This window comes from Grammomys surdaster, unplaced genomic scaffold (genome assembly GCF_004785775.1).
Source record: "Grammomys surdaster isolate TR1022 unplaced genomic scaffold, NIH_TR_1.0 229, whole genome shotgun sequence".
Lineage (NCBI taxonomy): Eukaryota > Metazoa > Chordata > Mammalia > Rodentia > Muridae > Grammomys > Grammomys surdaster.
Window position 1 is genome coordinate 3382042 of NW_021604674.1, and position 19105 is coordinate 3401146.

The window sequence follows — 19105 nt, forward strand, 5'->3', positions numbered from 1 at the left end:
GCACTCACTCCTGGAGATAGAGGGGCTCCATCTCACAGAGAGAAACTGGTTCCCAAAGAACACAGACCAGTCAATCCCAGGCGAGGGTCACAGAAAAGAGCATGGTTCTCCTATGAAGAACAGCAGGGTCCGAACCCACGGAGAAAAGCAAGCACTCCCAGACTGAACTGGTCGTTCGAATCTGTCCTTGGCTCCGCCTCTACCACGCCCACATGCCCGCACACCTCCATCCACACCATCACGCTCTACCCATTTCACACCACGATTCCACACACACCCTCTATCCCCACATGGTCCTTCTCTGACCCGAACGAGCCGGGTTCTAGGCCCTGTCGGGTTCTAGGCCCTGTCGGGTTCTTCGTCTGGCTCTCCCTTACATTTCCCGCTCTGCCCCTACCCCACCCACCCACTAGCTTCAAGCTCCACCCTCTGATTCCAGAGCCGGTCTTCGCCCCGCCTGCCGTCCGGTTACAGACCTTGCCCCGCCCCTCTGAGTCTAGACTCCGCCTCTGCCCCGCCCTCAGGCTCCTGGGCCCGCCCACTCCTCCATCCTCTCGGCTTCTCTCAGATTGCAGACCCCGCCCTCTCCCGCCTTCTCTCAGATTGCGGGCCCCGCCCTCTCCCGCCTGTCCCCAGATTGCAGACCCCGCCCTCCGCCCAGCCGGCAGTGACGTGTCCCGCCCTGTAGCCGCGGGATTCAAACTCCCGGAAGCGGTGTCCTTGCTGGAGTTTGTAGGGGGTCTGACGCAGCGACGCGAGCGAGCGCTGTGTTTGTCTCAGGTAGTGAGTGGTCCGGCCTTGGCCGGGGAGGGTGGGGAGGACAGCCAGAGCCCGCAGCCCCAGGGCCGGACTGGACCTCATAGGAGGAGCTTTGGTGAGCAGATCGCGCCGCACGACTCCGTCTCTACTCGCTGGAATACATGCTCGTTTCCTGAGAGACACCACGCTTGGGTACCTGTCGACGTCCAGCCGGTCATCCTTTCGATTCCTTTTAACTTCGCGGTATTATCACTTTCTTAACAGAGAGGTCAGTGACCTGACCCAGGTCTCTCAGTTCTCTCACACGTTCGGCCTTTGCTATTAGCAAGCGCTTCTCTTTGCAGTTTTTATTTTCCTTCGTCTTTCCTGCCCCCTCGTAGATTTGTGCGATTTACTAAATGGGAATGCTTCTTTAGTCTCATTCTGACCAGAATGACTTAGGTCCCTTCAGTCCAGTCAGAGATTTCCAAGCAGCTGCCTTTAAGCTCCTGTATGGCCAAAAGTTTAAAAAAAATCAAAATACAGCTCTTTTGAACAGTTGTTAACTGAAAAAAAAAATGTTGGGAACAGATAGGTACTGACTAGGAGCTTGTATATGTGGTGAGTTCTGTGTCCCTTATTAAACTTAAGAGAACGCATCCTGAAGAAGATGCCATTAGGACTGGGTAGGGAGGTTCCTGAGTAGGAGAACTTTATGATCGAATGGAATAGAAAATACCGGGAAAGGAAGGTGATAGGACCAGGTCGGAAGAGTGTGTGCTAGGTAAGTCTAGACTAGAGTCAGGAACACTAGTTTTTAGGAGTCCTCTCCAAAAGTTAGGATGCAAATGCCCTGGGGGTTCTTTCAGACTGTGTCAAGTCCTTGTGACATCAGCAGAAGCACAAGGAGAAACTTTCGTGGTAGCAGGTTTCTAAGACATAATAGCTGCATTTGCCTCAGCAGACTGTACCAGCTGATTTATTTAGTATTTGTCAAGATAATTGGCAAAAATCTAGGTTGAATGCATTAATACAGACTTCGATAAACTTTGTCTATACAGTTCTATTATTTTAGGCTAATTTTACACAGGACAACCTCACACTCAACACCCTAGGTAGATCTCCTTGTATTGGTAGCTTTTATGACTGTGATTATTCCTCTTAGTATTAATTTCATTTTGGGAATATTTGAGTCTCTCTCGCTCTTTTTTTTTTTTTTTTTTTTTTTTTTTTTTTTTGCTGTATTACTGTTGCCTGTCTCACTGTACTGAAGGCTTCCTAGCGTCAGAGACTATGTTGTCTCCTCTTCTTCCTGTTGCCCAGCTTATATCCAGTCCTGATTAGGTTACCTGGTAAAAAGGCTTTGTAGTAAATTTTTGTTGTTTGTTTAAACAGTTTTGTGCAGCCTAAGGCTGCCTTCAATCGCTATGCAAATGAGGTTCCTCTACTTCCTGAGTGCTAGGGTTATTAGCGTGCTCACCACAGCTCTGTAGTAATTGTTGAATGAAGTAGGTCTCATCTTCCTTTAGAGTCAATAATCACACTGCCATCATTTTTATCTCAGGACATATAAGATAAAAAAAATGTTTGTTTTTTTAAAATCTCCCTAATGGAGAGCTATTTTATACATTACTTATATATACACAGTATATTTTACTATACATCTGCCTGCCTGAGTTTGTATTCTACATTTGCTTCTAAATTCTCATCCGGTACTATTAGCAGATGTGAAACTTGGCCTTACTTCATTTGCCATCTGAGTTTGTATTCTACATTTGCTTCTAAATTCTCATCCGGTACTATTAGCAGATGTGAAACTTGGCCTTACTTCATTTGCCCCTTCATTTCTTTCACCCTCAAATCTCTGAGTATCATACCTCTTTTCCTATAAATGTCTCATGTTGGATTTTCTCACCTCTTCCTGCCATACTCTCCAAAGCTATTAAGATAGAGTTCAACTAGACATATCTTTTAAGAGGGCACATGTTGAGTAATGACATTTTCATGCCTATAAACTCAGAATTAGAGTTTCTATTCTTGAGTATGATATCACCTTGAAAGTGTAAGGCCTGGGGACCCTTCCACTGATTGTAAACAAAAACTTTCTGTTAATTTACAGATGCCTATAACCCCATTATCTGGGAGGCTGAAGCAGGAGGATTGTGAGTTCAGTGGCTTCCTGGTTATATAGTGAGTTCCAGACTAGCCTGAGCTCTACTGAGAGATCTGTTCTCAAATAATGGCAATTTATCATATTTCTGAAGGTGGATATTTCCCTTGTATCCACCACCTGAGAATTTTAGATTCATTATAACATCCTAGAAATCTTCCCCAATTTTCTTTCTGGGCCCCACTGATTTGGATATCTATTTAGAGCAAAGTACATTATAAGGCCTCTTCCAAACCTGAGATATGAAAGTTTAAACTCAAAACTTCAAATGCAGTTGAATTTTCAAAAATTATTTTTGTATTTTTCACAGATCAATTGAAAGATGTCTTCGAGAAGTCCCAAAGATTTAATTAAAAGCAAATGGGGTTCAAGGCCTAGCAGCTCCAAGTCAGACACTGCATTAGAGAAATTTAAGGGAGAAATTGCCGCCTTTAAAACATCCCTGGATGAAATCACAAGTGGGAAAGGAAAAGTGGCCGATAAAGACAGAAGCAGACTTTTGGAGGTAAATGGTCCTTGATGCCTTTAAGTACACATTCTAGAAAGCAGTGTACGTGGCTTTCTGATGTTACATTCTTATTCTTCCCATTGTCCTGGCTTAACCTGTTCTTTTTAGTTCTAGAAAGTTGATCTTGAATTTGGAATCCTAAATTCCTGCTCTGATTTTACTAACCTTTACACATACTTTAGTTCTTGCTAATTCTCTCTTTTAAAATGCAATCGAGTGTTTTGAGGTTATCATGCATTAAGTTGTTTCAAAAATAAAGACATTATGATTAATAGTTTTGTATCTTATATAATGTGCTATGATCTGTTTTTTTCCCCTCACTTTTAAAAGATTTATTCTAAGTGTATGAGTGTTTTGCCAGCATGCATGTCTGTGCATCATATGCATGCCTGGTGCCTACAGAGGTCAGGAGAAGGCATAGGGTCCTCTGGAACTGGAGTTGGGGCAATTATTAGCTACCGTGTGGGTCCTGGAAATTAAATATGATTCCTTTGCAAAAGCATTAAATGCTCTAACTGCTGAACCAACTCTCCACTCCCAGACCCTCATGGTTTTTTTTTTGTTGTTGTTGTTGTTGTTTTATTTTGCTCTTCCAGGTAGGATCTCATGTACACAGGTTGGTCTTGTACTTCAACTATATAGCTGAGGATGACCCTAAATTTCTGATTCCACTGCCTCCACCTTTAAGTGCTATGATTATGTGTTGTAACACTTATCTATCATGATTTTTCAAATATTGAAAACAAACCAATAAACTAATTTAGCATTCATCATGTAACTTTTTGATAATTTATCTTTTAAAATATTATCTATGTTTTTTTTAATATATATATGCATTGGTGTTTAGCCTGCATGTATGTCCATGTGAGAGTGTTAGATCTCCTAGAACTATAATTGCAGACAGTTATGAGCTGTCGTGTGTGTGTGTGTGTCTGTGTGTGTCTGTGTGTGTGTGTGTGCTGGGAATTGAATCTGTGTCCTCAAGAAGAGCAGCCCCTGCTCTTAACCACTGAACCATTTCTCCAGCCCATTTATTTTAATTATATTAATATTATTGATAAAAATTTGATATATAATTTCAGTCTTCTGTGTTGTTACAACACAGTGCTATAGACCGAGTAATTTGAGCAGGGAGGGAGGGAGGGAGAGGAATATTTAGCTGCTAAATCCAAAAGCACAGTGCTGTGTAATCACATAAAAGAAGGCCAGGCAAGCATATGAGGTATATGGGAGACAAGGGCTAAATTAATTTTAACTGTTAAGTGACCCATGACAACCACATGAATCCACTCATGAACTCTGTGCCCTCATGATCCAATCACCTCTATCACTGTTGCAGTGAGGGTTAAGCAAATTTGAGGGATCATATTCAAACCATAGCATGCTGTGTTTAAGACTCTACAACAGGGCTGGAGAGATGGCTCAGCGGTTAAGAGCACTGACTGCTCTTCCAGAGGTCCTGAGTTCAAATCCCAGCAACCACATGGTGGCTCACAACCATCCGTAATGAGATTGGATGCCCTCTTCTGGTGTGTCTGAAGACAGCTACAGTGTACTCATAAATAAAATAAATAAATCTTTAAAAAAAAAAAAAGACTGTACAACATACTGGTGTACTGTATGTATTGTAATTTTTATTGGCTCTATAACTTGGACGCGTTCTGCTTCCGTGATTTTGGGGATGCCAGAAGGATGCTATGTCATTCACTACTCCCCTCCCCGTTTAAAACTGTAGTTGAGGAGAAAATATTTACTCAAATATTACATGACTTGATTTTTGTTTTTTGTTAGTTCACTAAGTATATAAAAACAAAAACAAAACAATCAAATTTATGCATTTAAAATCTCCAAATTGCTTATCCACTCCAAAGTGTTAAATAGCGTTAGGGTTTCCTTGTAGCTGTTTAGAAACCCATTTTATCATTCCGATTGGCTGCCCTGTTAGCCTTTTCCTACTGACAGTTGTTTTCATCGTCTTTCTCTTGGCTCTTTCCTGTTTTGCCAGAGCCATGTGACAAGCATTGGTTTAGCCTCCTTTTCCCACCCTTGATACGGATGGTTTTTCCTCTCTCTATCTGCCTGTTCGGTGTGTATACATGTTAACTAGAGCACAGGTGATGCTAATGAAAGGCCTTGTGCCTATGAGCTGTCTGAGCAGAGAACTGAGTGTAAGCTTCATCTTGTATTTTCAGTCCTGATGTCATAAAATCAAAGTTGATATGTAGTAAATACTTATTAAATGCTTGTTGCGATATATTGTTTAGCTGGATGTTTGACCTGGCTTAGTTCTAAGATTCTTCTTAGTTCCTGTCTAGAAAATTCAAGTTCTTGAAGCCGAGAGAGAAAAGAATGTTTATTACCTCATGGAGAAGGACAAAGAAATACAGAGACTCAAAGATCACCTAAGGTCAAGATACAGCTCTTCTTCATTGCTCGAGCAGCTGGAAGAGAAAACAAAGGAATGTGAGAAGAAGCAGCAGTTGTTGGAGTCCTTATCCAAAGAGACAGATGTCCTGAAAAAGCAGTTGTCTGCCACAACAAAAAGACTTTCCGAGCTTGAAAGCAAAGCCAGTACACTCCACCTATCACAGGTGCTAAACTTTCTTTAAACTGAGATCTTTTCCTGTCTGGTACAAGTTATAATTCCTAGGAAGAATGAGTTTTTTAAGGTTTGCAAAATGATGTGACACCATAGTGCACCTACAGATCACTTACCTTCTTTTTTTTTTTTTTAGTTGAGTCCCTCTTCCATAAATAAAAATAGTTAATTTGGTTCCCTGCACTCCCCACACAGGGTTCCTCCCAGATGAATAGTCAGAAGACAGTCTATGCTGTAGCTACAATAGTCAGGAAGATTTTGCTGAGATTTTATTTCAATAGTTTCCATTACATGAACGTTACGTTGAAGTTTTTGGTTAGATGTCATATTTTGAGATAAACAGTTATCCCAATGTATTTTTTTCTAACTGCACATACATTTTTCTTTCCCTCTTGTCTGGGAGGAGCAATGTTTCAGAGAGAGCAAGGATCTGTGTAAAAATTATCTGGGTTACAAGCAATAGCATGTAACTCTGAGCAGACAAACCCCTTAGCTTCTCTGGCCTGAGAGACAATGCTAGAGTTTGTCAGTCTCCTTTTGTAAGCCTTGATTTCATAGCAGTAAAACTGGGCCAAAAGCACTGATGATGACATATGATGATTAGTTGCCTTGCAGAAAGCCTGGAGTGTATTAAGTGCTTAACTAATGATCAAACCTCTGGTTCCTTTGACATTTGAATATCACTAACAATTAGTAATACTCCCCATAGAGAAATAAGTTCAGTTGTGGTGTCTCAGCGGTGTCATGCTGTATTGGTTACTTTTCCTCTTGCTGTGTTAAAACACTGAGGAAAGCAGTTTAAGGGAGGAAGGGTTTGTTCTGGTCTGAGGGGCTCATTCCACCTTGGCCAGGAAAGTGGCCTGGCAGCAAGAACAGGAGGCCAGATGGTTCCATTGCCTTGGCACTCAGGAACCAAAGGGAGAACAAGTAGAGCCTTGCTTATAAAGCTTCAAGGCCTGACCCCACTGACCCCCTTCCTCCAGCAAGACCCCATCCCTGCAGGTTCTATAGCCTTTCCAAACAACCCCAGTGACCACACAGGTCTTTCTCTACAGATGCTTAGGGAAAACACCGAAAACACCCAAACCCTGAAAAGTAGGATTTTCACAGTTTGTTGGCTGGCCTGTGATTTTAGCCACCTGGTTTCCTCTATGGGAGAATAAAGAAAGGAAAGCTATTAAGGAATTATGTTTTAAATTCTGTGAAAACTATACAAATAGTGTTACTATTTAATATTGTTATACTCTCCCAAAACTGAAACTTTTTGAATGTTAACAAGTGGAAAAATCCACACCTGACCTCACATAACTATCACAGCAAGAAACCAGGCACATTAAATAGTTTGTGTACAGACTATGTGTATATGTGAAACAAGTGGCCAGGTGGTGGAGTTGCACGCCTTTAATCCTAGCATTTGTGAGGCAGAGGCAGGCAGATCTCTGAGTTTGAAGCCAGCTTGGTCTACAGAGCAATTCTAGGGCAGCTAGGGCTATATAGAGAAACCCTGTCTTGAAAAACGAAGGGAAAAAATGAATTTTATATTTAGAGTTGAGTCCCATGCCAAGTATATCTATCTCATTATGTATCTAAATATTCCAAACTCCAAAAAGTAAAATACAAAACATTTTGGTTCTGGTAAGTTTGGGAATCCTCAGCCTATACTAATATAAAATATAATTCCAGACTTTCTATCTTTGACAGTTTGGTTTGTTTCTTTGAAATAGCCTAGTTGTTTGACTCCTTTTGGTGAAAACTCAGTGGGCCATTTATAGATGCTGAAAGTTTTGGGGATTTGGGGTCTAGAAAATCTCAGAGTAAAAGATCTGAAGTCTCAGAGGTTTCTAGATTGCTTAGGACAGTGGTTCTCAACCTTCCTAATGCTGGGACTCTTTTAATACAGTCCTCATGATGTGGCGACCCCAACCATAAAATTATTTCATTGCTACTTCATAACTGTAATGTTGCTACTGGTATGAATCATAATGTAAATATTTTTGGAAATAGAGGATTGCCAAGGGTGTTGCGACCCACAGGTTGAGAACTACTTGTGCAGGAGACTATCCAGGGAATTTAGTGTTAGTTTACCCCCTGGTAATTCTTACCTGGCTTGGTGGTTCACCAGTACTAGAGGTATGTTTGGGATGTTTTGAGAAATATTTTGTATTTTTATGGAACAAAATATAATGAAATTTGTATTGTTAAGTTGATGATGTCACCTACTGTTGGGTTATTTACAGAGCATGCCTGCAAACTGCTTCAACTCATCAATGAATAGTATTCACGAGAAGGAAATGCAGCTGAAAGATGTAAGTTGGCTTTTTTTTTGGTTAAACAATGGGCAAAGAGGACTAATTTATATGTTCTTTAAGTTTCATAGAAATTGGAAGCATTAATGTTATTACTTAAATAAAAAAAAAAATCTAATGAAGAGGCAGGAGAACTGAGTGTTTGAGACCATGGTGTAGAGAATCTGTGGACTGCAAAGCTCTGGAGCTAAGCTTCCAGCTGACTACCTTAGCAGCATTCTTTTTCACCTAAATCTAACTTGCCCAAATAGTTGCTATTATAGTGTAATTTAATTTATGCTGTTCTTTTTATCTAGTTGATTTGTGTTTATTGAATGAAAAAAAAGAAATAAAAAGGAAGGGACATGGCTGCTCCTAGGTATGGTGGAGGAGAAGGTCTACTGTAGATAAAAGGGAGAGCATAGCCAGAGGCAGGGCCATGGGGAGAGTCCAGATTGAACATGACCCTGAGCCACGTGAGGAGAGGGGTGGGAGGGGAAAGAGGAACCAGCTACAGCATCCAGGAGGCCAAAAGTAATAAATAAATAAATTAATTAATTAATTTTAAAAAAAAAGAAAAAAGAGGTAGGTAACCAAAAATGTCTGGATTGTATTGGGAAGAGCCTTTGGGGGAAGGGCAGCTTAGCCCCTGTGCTTAAGAGTTCAGGGTAGGGGGTGGGGTTTGCCAGTCTTATTCTGTAAGCTGTATGGACTGAGGGATGCTGGGAGAACCTGGAAGCCAAGTCTGCTTTGATATGTTAAATAGGCACAGCTGCTGTTTGTCCAGGGTTTGAAACCTAACATTCATTATCTTCCAATCTTTCTCCTAGAACAGTTGGAGAGGAAACGCGGTCTATGTATACTCAGTATTTTCAGTAGTTCTCTAGAATTAGACTTAAGGTTACTTTAGATGTACCAGGAAGCTTTAGTATTTCTAACTTAAAAGCGGATAAGTAAATTTTGTTGGAAATTGAAGTCACAGGACTATCTGTATCTTTTCAAGTTTCAGATTAAAATATGTTAAGTATAAACTTGTTGATATAATTATTAGATTACCAGGTAACTATTATTTCAAAAACATGTTGTGTTTAGCCTGATACCTGATAAGTATGCTCTTTTTTTTTTTTTTTCTTTTTTTTTTTTAAAGACTCATTTATTTATTTTATGTATTCACCATTGCTCTCTTCAGACCCACCAGAAGAGGGCATCAGAGCCCACTAAAGATGGTTGTGAGCCACCATGTGGTTGCTGGGACTTGAACTCAGGACCTCTAGAAGAGCAGTCAGTGCTCTTAACCACTGAGCCATCTCTCCAGCCCAAGTATGCTCTTAAGATTCCTATTTTATTTAATCTAGCAAGTGTCTCTTGAAGTCTACTTGATTTTCAAAAGAAGAATTTAAAGATCTTGAGTATCTATACAGGATGATTTGGTACCTTTATCAAAGTATTTACCTGGAGGTAATTGAAATAAACATAATTTTTAAAAAGTTATAAAATTGAGTTTTTCAGTGTCATCTTTTACAGAGAATTTTGCCTGTCTATATACTAGTACCTACCAACTAGATGCCTGTATTTACCTTACACGCTTTCCTTTTTCTCACCATTTACTTCAGTCTTGCTGGATTTCCAACCACTCCTTAAAAGGAAAAACCTTTTCACATTTCTTCAGGCTGGGCCCCTCTGTTTACATGAGAAAGACACCAGTGCTGTAAAATCTAAACCAATTTACCTTCAAGCTAAATCTAAACTGTGCCTAGACTGTGAATCTAGAGTATTTTCTTGAAATGTAGATTTTGGATTTATTAGGTCCAGGGTGGGGCTTCAATTCTGCATTTCCTGAATGCTATTGCTGCTGCTCTAAGGACACACTTGAATTAATCCTAACTTCTGAAGAGCTCCAGACTGGTCAGCTCTTCTGGTTTCTTGAAGATCTCAGATCTTTGAAGAGGAGAAAAATTAACCTTGGGAGACTTGGAGAGCAGAAAAGAGACATTCATTTACTCAGTATACACTGGCATGTTTGCCTCGTGAGAGCTTTTCCATCTCAGTTCCCAGGTTGATACCTCATGAGACTTGTCCATAAGAATTAGTATTTGTCCATGTAAAGTAAGCTCCAGGAATACATAAATAAGTTTTTTAAAGTATTCAGTCACCATTTAGGTCTGTCAGACATTTTGAAATAATTACCTGGTAATAATTATTAGATTTCTTAGACATCTAAAAGATACATAAAGGCAGAAAGAGAAACGCATCTGTCCTTAGGGAGGAGCGTGTTCATTGGTGGACAGGGCTGTGTGTGTGTGTGTGTGTGTGTGTGTGTGTGTGTGATGATCTCACCTTAGGGAGGAGCGTGTTCATTGGTGGACAGGGCTGTGTGTGTGTGTGTGTGTGTGTGTGTATGTGTGATGATCTCACGCATGTGGATGGGTGCATCTTCTACTCCTGTCACTCTAGGTTCAAAGAGGCCACAGGGAGAGGTTCCTAGAGCTTTTGGCAATAGGCAAGTTGAAAATTCCAGGAGTTCTCAGACAGTCTTAGCTAGTGGAAAGCTCTTAGAATCTTTTACTGATATGGGGATCACCAAGATGATAGTGATCCTGTGAACCCCAGACCTAATCAGGCGCCTCCAAGGTAAGTCTAATGGATTACCTTTTCCCAGCATTTTGCTAGGCTGCATGGTGTTTTGGAGGGGTCATGGACACATCCATGTGGATGGTTGTGCCGTGTATCTCACACCATGCAGGCAGATGAGATTCCCATGGAAAAGGTGGCTCAGACTTTTTTAGGGGAGGAAGTGACTATCATGTGTATGTTAAGTTCCCTTCCACAGTCCTTCCCTTCTGGAGTTGTCTTGCTCAGCTGCAAAGGAAGCTGGGAAATATGGTCTTTCTGAAGGAAACTCTGAATAATGCCATAAATATTATCAAATGTCAGTACTGTTATCATTTTTGTACAAACTATACCGACCAGGTAACCAGCTGAAAGTAGTGAGACCAAGACATGGTAGATGCATATGAATTGAAGAGAAAAGCAATGTTTGCTTAGCTCAGCATTGTGACATAGACTTGTAGTATTAGCCACTTGAGAGGCTGAGGCAGGAGGATCACAAGTTCCAGGCCTGCTTGGGCTACAGTTCTGTGTTTGAGGCCAGCAAGGCAGAGGTAGAGGCTAGAAGAGCTTACTTTGTTAAACATCATTGCCATTGTGTGGCTTTTAAATCTTTTTTTAAAAAGATTTTTTCTCCCAATTTTTGTTACATATAAATAGTGTAAGTACAATCTAATGAGTCCACGTAATGTTGCTCATATGAATATGTTTTTAGTGTTGCCCACTTAGTATTAGATAGCCAGCCTGGGAAAGACTGATTCCTCCCCAGCCTCCAACAGCCATTACTTGGCTGTAAACTTAAATATATTTTTAGTTCATGTACTTGGCTGTAAACTTAAATATATTTTTAGTTCATGTACTTCAGTAAAGTATCTACAGATTCATTTGAAAAACATTGATGACCATATGATGTAGATTTAAATTATTTGTATTGCCACTTCTTAAAGATAGGCAAATATAAAGTTTGATAGAGAAGTAGATGTCTTTAATATTTAATAGTGCAATTTGTAGGTAATTAGAAATACACCTGTGTTTTCTGGGCCACACAATGTTGTTTTGTTTTGTTTGTTGACTTTGTTTGTTTTGTTTGTTTTTTGAGATAGAGTTTCTCTGTCTAACAGCCCTGGCTGTCTTGGAACTTGCTTTGAAGAACAGGCAGGCCTCAAACTCACAAATATCCTCCTGCCTCTGTCTCCCGAGTGCTGGGATTAAAGGCTTGCTTCACCAGTGACATGTGGTTTTTGAACTAAATTTGAACATGAACTAGAAGTCCTCATGAAGACTCAATCCAGAGGAGCTTGGCTAGTGTGAAGAAATATTAGGCTGATATACATCATCATATATGTGTTTCTTGGAACCCTTCGTCCAAAACATTTAAGATGCACATGATATCAGGTTTGGATGTGTATGACCATTTTGCACAAATAATTGTTAAAACTTTTTTCCTGGCTTCTCAGGATCATAGAACAAGAGGGGATAATTCTATCCTATTAACCTGAGCAAGTAGATTGGACAGGATTTGTAATCTCATTGCATATTCACATTGTGTTCCTATTTCTAGACCTTCTTCCCCTCCCTATTAGCAGCAGGTTAGTGGTCTTTTCTAGCCAGCATGTTGGTTTATTTATTTTTATTGTTAATTTTGAGACAGTGTCTCATTATATAGCCCTGGCAGATCTCAAACTCAGAGATCCTTCTGCCTCTGTCTCTCCACTACTAAGATTAAAGGTGGTTACCACCACACCTAGCTATGTAGTTGTTTAGAGACAAAGTTCCACCACATAGTCCATGTGGGTCTTTAGCTCATGGTCTTCTCTTAGTTGATGTAGAGCTTCGGTTACAGGTTCTAGCCTGGCCGGCCCTGCTGTAGCTTTTCACTTGAATGTACCCTGTTTTCAGTAGCAAAACTTCCCACCTTCCCCAGCAGAACTGGGTGAAAGGTGGCAAGAGTCTTCTAGGAATGTCTGGTCTGCTTGACAGACTCCTTTTATTTTGATTTGCTTAAGTTTCTAAGAGTCAACAAGTAAAGGATGGTGAGTGTACGTGCCAAAGCTCTTTCCAGAAGTGAGATTTGAACAGCTGATTTCTGTGCCTGCCCCAGGGGCATTCTAGCTAACAAGCAAAATTAATTCCCTGGAAACTGATTGTCATGTATTCTAAAGGGATGTGACATTCGGTGGCTGCCTGTGACTAAGCTGTAAGATTTTATATGTGTAGAAGAGACAATGTCATGGAGACCCCCCCCCTCACATGTTCTCCTTTCTGGGCTTTTCACTATGCTGTTAATTTTCATTCACTACAAGGCTCTGGAGAAAAATCAGCAGTGGCTTGTGTACGACCAGCAGCGAGAGGCCTATGTTAAAGGGCTTTTAGCAAAGATCTTTGAGCTGGAAAAGAGAACAGAGACAGCCACTGCTTCCCTCCAACAACAGATGAAAAAGGCTGAATCGGAAGGTACTGAGCTATAAAAGTGTTCTTTTGGGATAAGCCTGACATTTCCAACAGGAGTGACTCATCAGATTTAGACATTTTTTTTTTAAAGATATGTGTTAGAAAGTAAAATAACATCATGTCTTTTAAGCTTGAAGTAAGAAATAGCATTTGGCAAGTCTGTTTCCTTTCCCCTTGTTTTGAGATTAAAAGAGGACCCAAGCCATAGGTGAGAGAGCCATCCATCACAGAAATTATGGTGATTTTCGATACATGAATACCTTTCCCTTCCTCAAAGTTCTCTTTCCCTCCAGAGCTGACCTGGGTATCAGTTTCCTTTGAGGGGGGGTAGATGATGGATTGAGATAAAGTCTTACTACATAGTCCTAGCTAGCCTGGTACTTACCATGTAGCCCAAGTTAACTTCCAATTTGTTTGTAAAAGGTTATCTTCAAGAAGAGAGGCAAAAATATGATCATCTCTTGGAAAATGCCAAAAAAGATCTTGAAGTTGAGCGACAAACTGTAACTCAGTTGCGTTTAGAACTTGATGAATTTCGAAGGAAATATGAAGAAACTCAAAAAGAAGTTGAAGATTTAAACCAGCTATTGAGTTCTCAGAGAAAGGCAGACATACAGCACCTGGAAGAGGACAAGCATAAGACAGAAAAAATCCAAAAGCTCAGGGAAGAGAGCAGTATCTTCAAGGGGAAGCTGGAAGAGGAGAGGAAGAGGTCTGAGGAGCTCTTATCTCAGGTGAGCCAGCCTCAGAATTCAGCCAAGGGTCGGGAAGCCTGGAGCACAAGAGAACATGCAAGGAGCAGAACCAGTCCTTGCCTCCTTTGGGAGTTCATAGTTTAGCATGGAGGCAGACCATGAATTAGTACCTAAATAGATGGATAAGCTCGGGAAGATAAAACAGGATGATGTGAAAAGAAAGAACGGGCCCATGGAGGCCTCAGAGAAGTGATGGCATTGGGCAGAGGGTTGACAGTGGGAATCTGCAGTGATGCTGGGACTCCCCTCCCAGTGGGGGAGATGACACTGCTAAGGTTTGAGCGAAGAGTAGGACATGTGGGAGGCCAAAGGCAGGGAGGGAGTCCAGTCATCCCTAGGCTGTACTGGAGGATGCTGATGTGCTCAAATGAATGTCCATAGCATCTTCATATTCTGTTTTAGATTTGAGACAGCATGGCTTGGGAGTGTTAGAATTGAATACTACTAGAAAATCATTAATGTAACTTTTGCTTGGCAGCATGGAGTAATAGAACAGTGGAATCCACACCTACCTTTTCTGACTCACACAGCATTCACTATCAAATGAATAATAGCCTCTACTCACCTCATAAGACCATTGTAGGGGGCAACCGAGGAGGAATATGAAAGCACTCTGAAAACTAAGTTGATGCCCATGGCGGTTGTTGCTACTATAACAGAATTTTTAACAGCCTGCCGAAGTTGAGGGCTGACAAAGAGTCAGTAATCCTAACATTTGCTTCCTTTGTCTCCACTCTGTTTACTTTGACTGGTAGGTGTGAGTAGTGACCTTTAGTAGTGACAAGAAGTAAAATTTTCCGTATCACTAGCTTCCTTCTCTGTTATCCTATTCTGAAATGAAAGCTGACACCAAAGCCTCCGAGTACAGGGTATGGCCATACAGAACTGTGCCATCACTATGTGGCTGCTCAGGGAACCCTCAGACAGGATGCTGCTGCCCATCCTGCGTAGTAGAAAGCCTTGACTACCCAGCAGGGCTGAGCTGTCAGTTGTCCTGGTTAGAGGTGGGATGAGTGGTGGGGGTTCTCTGTCCGGGGAGGGCAGGTGAGATAATGCAGGCTCTCATTGCATCCTCCAGGTCCGAATTCTCTACGATTCTCTGTTAAAGCACCAAGAGGAGCAGACCAGGGTAGCTCTGCTGGAACAACAGGTACTTACTGTGGATGCTCGGAAGTTCATTCAGCTGGAAAAAAAACAGAACTTCCCCTGGTATTTATACTGTTCTACAGAGAACTACTTGAAAGTTGTCAAACAACTCTGCACCATTCATGTATCTGTAACTGTCCTCAGGCCAAGCCGGGTCTTAGAGGTGTGGTGGCAGTTGTCCTGACTGACAGGCTGCTCTTCAGTGGCTGTAGTTCCTACTTCTACCCCAGCTGGATCTTTTTCCAGGCCAGCCTGTAAATTCAAGCAGAGCAGATACCATCTAGTCTCAGAATGAATATAGAAATTCTTAATATATTTCGAACCAGAGACTAGCCATCTTTCCCGCTCTTTTCCACGCCCACCAAAGATTCCAATAATGCGAAGGAATAACCCCAACCGACAACTTCTTCAGCTGCCTTCCACTCATCCATACCTTGAGCCCTGGCTTTGCTAGTTCATAAACCAGTGCTTTAGCTATAAACTTCACTTACTAACAGTCTCACTGTGCTCAGATGAGAGTTCTTGATAAGAAGGCCTGGAAAGTATTCTTGTACTGATAAACATTGTGAACATTCAGTGAAGAGAACTGGGCAGGATCTACCACCTCTAACTCTCTTGTCCCGACATTCCAGATGCAGGCATGTACCCTAGACTTTGAAAATGAAAAACTCGACCGCCAGAATATGCAGCATCAACTGTACGTGATTCTTAAGGAACTCCGAAAAGCAAAAAGTCAGATAACACAGTTGGAATCCTTGGTAAGTTTTGAATGGCTACTATAAAACTTATTCCTCACTCTTCTTTTGCTACCTCCCATTTATGAGTCCACTTAGTTCCCAAACCAGTAACATAGCTTAAAAAGAACTTTATCTCAAGTCAGTAGTTGCCTTCTATGTGGCACCTAACTACAGCATCAATTCAGAACTCAGGAGAGGCGGCACGATCTCTTACTCATAGGTACTTCACTCATAGGTACTGAAGGGCTGGGATCATCCCCTACCCAGGCTGGGTGCTGCCATTCTAGAGGTGTTCAACAGTAGTTTGCAAAGAGGGGAGAAGGTAGAAAAGAGGGCAGCATGACATTCTTTCTTTGTATTTCTAATGATTCTGTGCATCTGTGTGCCCAGATGTCCCGTTAGTGCACGTTCATACATTGTCTTACAAGTACAGAATAATTTGGAAATGGGGATATTATAAATATAATTCATAAGTTTCTAAGGGAGAGGAAAAAAATTAATTGTGTAGTGACTTAAAACTATATTAATAAAATGAATATCTTCACAATGTATTATAAAATATAAATTTTTAGGTTTCTTGACTATTTTAAGTTCTTTTTAAAAAAAACATGGAAAAGCATAGTCTCTCTCAAAGCTGTATAGTGCCCTGCTCGTCTGTGTGTAGCCAGTCTGAGCTGCTGAACGTCCTCGCTGCTCTCAGTTGCACATAGGGTTTTGTTGCTGCTCTTTTCCGTATTATGCTTTCGCTACCCAGGTTGGGTTAACTTACTGATGTTTTACAAAGCTGGCAGATGGATTCACATTCTTGAAAATGCCATGGTAAATCCCATTGTTTTATGCAGTGAATTTAAGAAAAGGGAAAGTAATGATGTCTTCCCTTTACAGTGGGCTCTGTGCCTCTTAGCAAAGCCTGTCTATATGAGCACTAACTCATTACGTCCCTGAGTAATTACATTATCTAAGTTAATTATGACTACCTCATATGTCACCATTGAAATACTGATGAGCAGCTGAGCGGAGGTGGCACACACCTTTAATCCCAGAGCTTGGGAGACAGAGATAGGCCGAGGCCAGCCTGGTCTACAGAGTTGTGTTCAGGATAGCCAGGGCTCCAAAGAGAAACTCTTGTCTTAAAAAACAAAACAATAATAACAAAAATATTGATGAGCAGAAATCCAAAATCAACTGTCTCCAGGGCTGAAGCACGCAGAGGGTGGAGGAAGCACTGCTGAACCCTCAGTCTTATGTTCCAATGGTGTTCCTTTGACGTTTGTTTTGCAGAAGCAGCTGCATGGGTTTACCTTCACAGAGCAGCCGTTCTCACTCCAAGGAGAACCCGAAAACAGAGTGAAAACTACCTCACCCAAAAGTCCCAGTGCTGCACTCAACGAAAGCCTAGTGGAATGTCCCAAGTGCAGCGTACAGTACCCAGCCACTGAGCACCGGGACCTGCTTGTCCATGTTGAATACTGCATGAAGTAGCAGAACCATTCTCGCCTTTGTACTGAAGAAATTCACACTGTATTCTCTGTTTGTTTATAGGCACTTTAAACCACAGATTACATCTTTTACACAAGAAACCCTGTCTGCCCTTGGCACTCTGGCATATGAGGGTGTCCTTGTACTTTTCTGGCCAATGTTGCATTTTCCTTGATAGCGATGCCTCCCTGAGTTGGTTCGTCATCAGCCTGCAGTGACAGAATGTAGTGAGCAGTGGCTATCCAGACTTGTAGCACTTCACGCTGTTCCGGTAACTAGCACTTCACACGGCTCTACTACTCAGTAAACAAGAGCTATTTGGGTTACTGGTTATGGCTTAAAGCTTCTGAGCAGCAAGCAAACATGTTATGCTTTGGGGGTTTTCAGAGAATCAGAAGGTGATCAACCATGGAGCTCACTGTGCTGATATTTCTCATGTAAGTGCTTTGTATACTGACACTTCCATTTGACACCTCTTGCTATTGTAGAACGGTTACTAGAAAAGTTGGGACGTTTTGTAATTTTAGTGCAGTTAACTGTTCTAAGCACAAAGCAGGTTTTGTTTGAAGAATGCCTTTAAGTAGCTGTACCTTTTTACTCATATTATCTGACCATAACTTTGACTTAAATTTTATTAGTACAGGTCAGTTTCCTAAAATGCAAAACGAACAAACCTTTAGCAAAATTATCTTGCCTCCTCATTTGATTTGCAGGGATTTTATTATATCTTTTTGTTTTGTTTTGTTAGCACTCTTAAAGATGGTTGGGCAGGGTAATTATCAGATGTTTGTTTTCTAAATAGATATTTTTATATATGCTTTATGTAAACTAAAATGTGTTTTATTCCTTCAGATTTTCTAACATGCTTACACCTGGGCTACTATTAACAATATGAAGGAGGAAATAATAAAATTATTTAATAAGTTTTACTGTGTCTAGTATGTATGTGTATACATATATAGTCTTAAGATCTCTAGTCACAGAGTGGTGTTGGGAGTCTAGATTGACATACATTATAAGGTGACAGGAACTGCAGAGATAGGGGAACCATTCTGTGAGGGAGGTAAAGAAGTAGAAGCTTTCTGGTACCTCTGCTGAATAGATAGCAACTCCTGATCAATAAATATTTTTCTGAGCTGTTTGTTACAGAGGAAAAGCAACAAGCCTATGAAGACATATGTGATTTTGGCTTTTGTATTTGGGGAGCATAAAAAAAATACAGTTCTGTTATTGTAAATAAATTTTGTCTTTGGAGTTAATAATAATCCCAGACTCCTAATATCTTCAACCGCAATTGAATGAAAGCTACAGAAATACTTTCCAGGTAGGTAGTTTGTATTCTGATCCACAGTGCTATCTCAAAGAACATATACTTAATTCTATGTGTATCAGAAGAAAATTGTTCCCTTCGTAACTTGTAAGTAAGCCAGACATTGCCTCTAGTTTATAGATACAGAAAACGGTTTGCCCATTCAGAAGTAGAGAGCATGCCTTTGGTCTCTGCCTGTTTGGGTTATTTCCAACAAACACACTGGGATGTCATTCCCATTGTCCATTATGGCATGCATATGGGCACACATTTGTAATCCTAATAATCAGGAGCTAATTTAAGAGGCCCCCTAAGTTCCAG

General features: G+C 40.9%; 1 protein-coding gene across 1 annotated transcript; it reads left to right on the top strand.

Annotated features, from left to right (window-relative positions):
• Window positions 1-771: 771 nt before the first annotated feature.
• Window positions 772-18404, top strand: Cep55 (centrosomal protein 55). Its single transcript, XM_028773508.1, has 9 exons — window positions 772-1027; window positions 3219-3413; window positions 5732-6007; window positions 8253-8321; window positions 13211-13361; window positions 13782-14092; window positions 15192-15263; window positions 15892-16017; window positions 17278-18404. The coding sequence occupies exons 2-9, from the start codon at window positions 3231-3233 to the stop codon at window positions 17476-17478; spliced, it is 1389 nt and encodes a 462-aa protein (XP_028629341.1). The 5' UTR covers window positions 772-1027; window positions 3219-3230; the 3' UTR covers window positions 17479-18404.
• The last annotated feature ends 701 nt before the right edge of the window (window positions 18405-19105 follow it).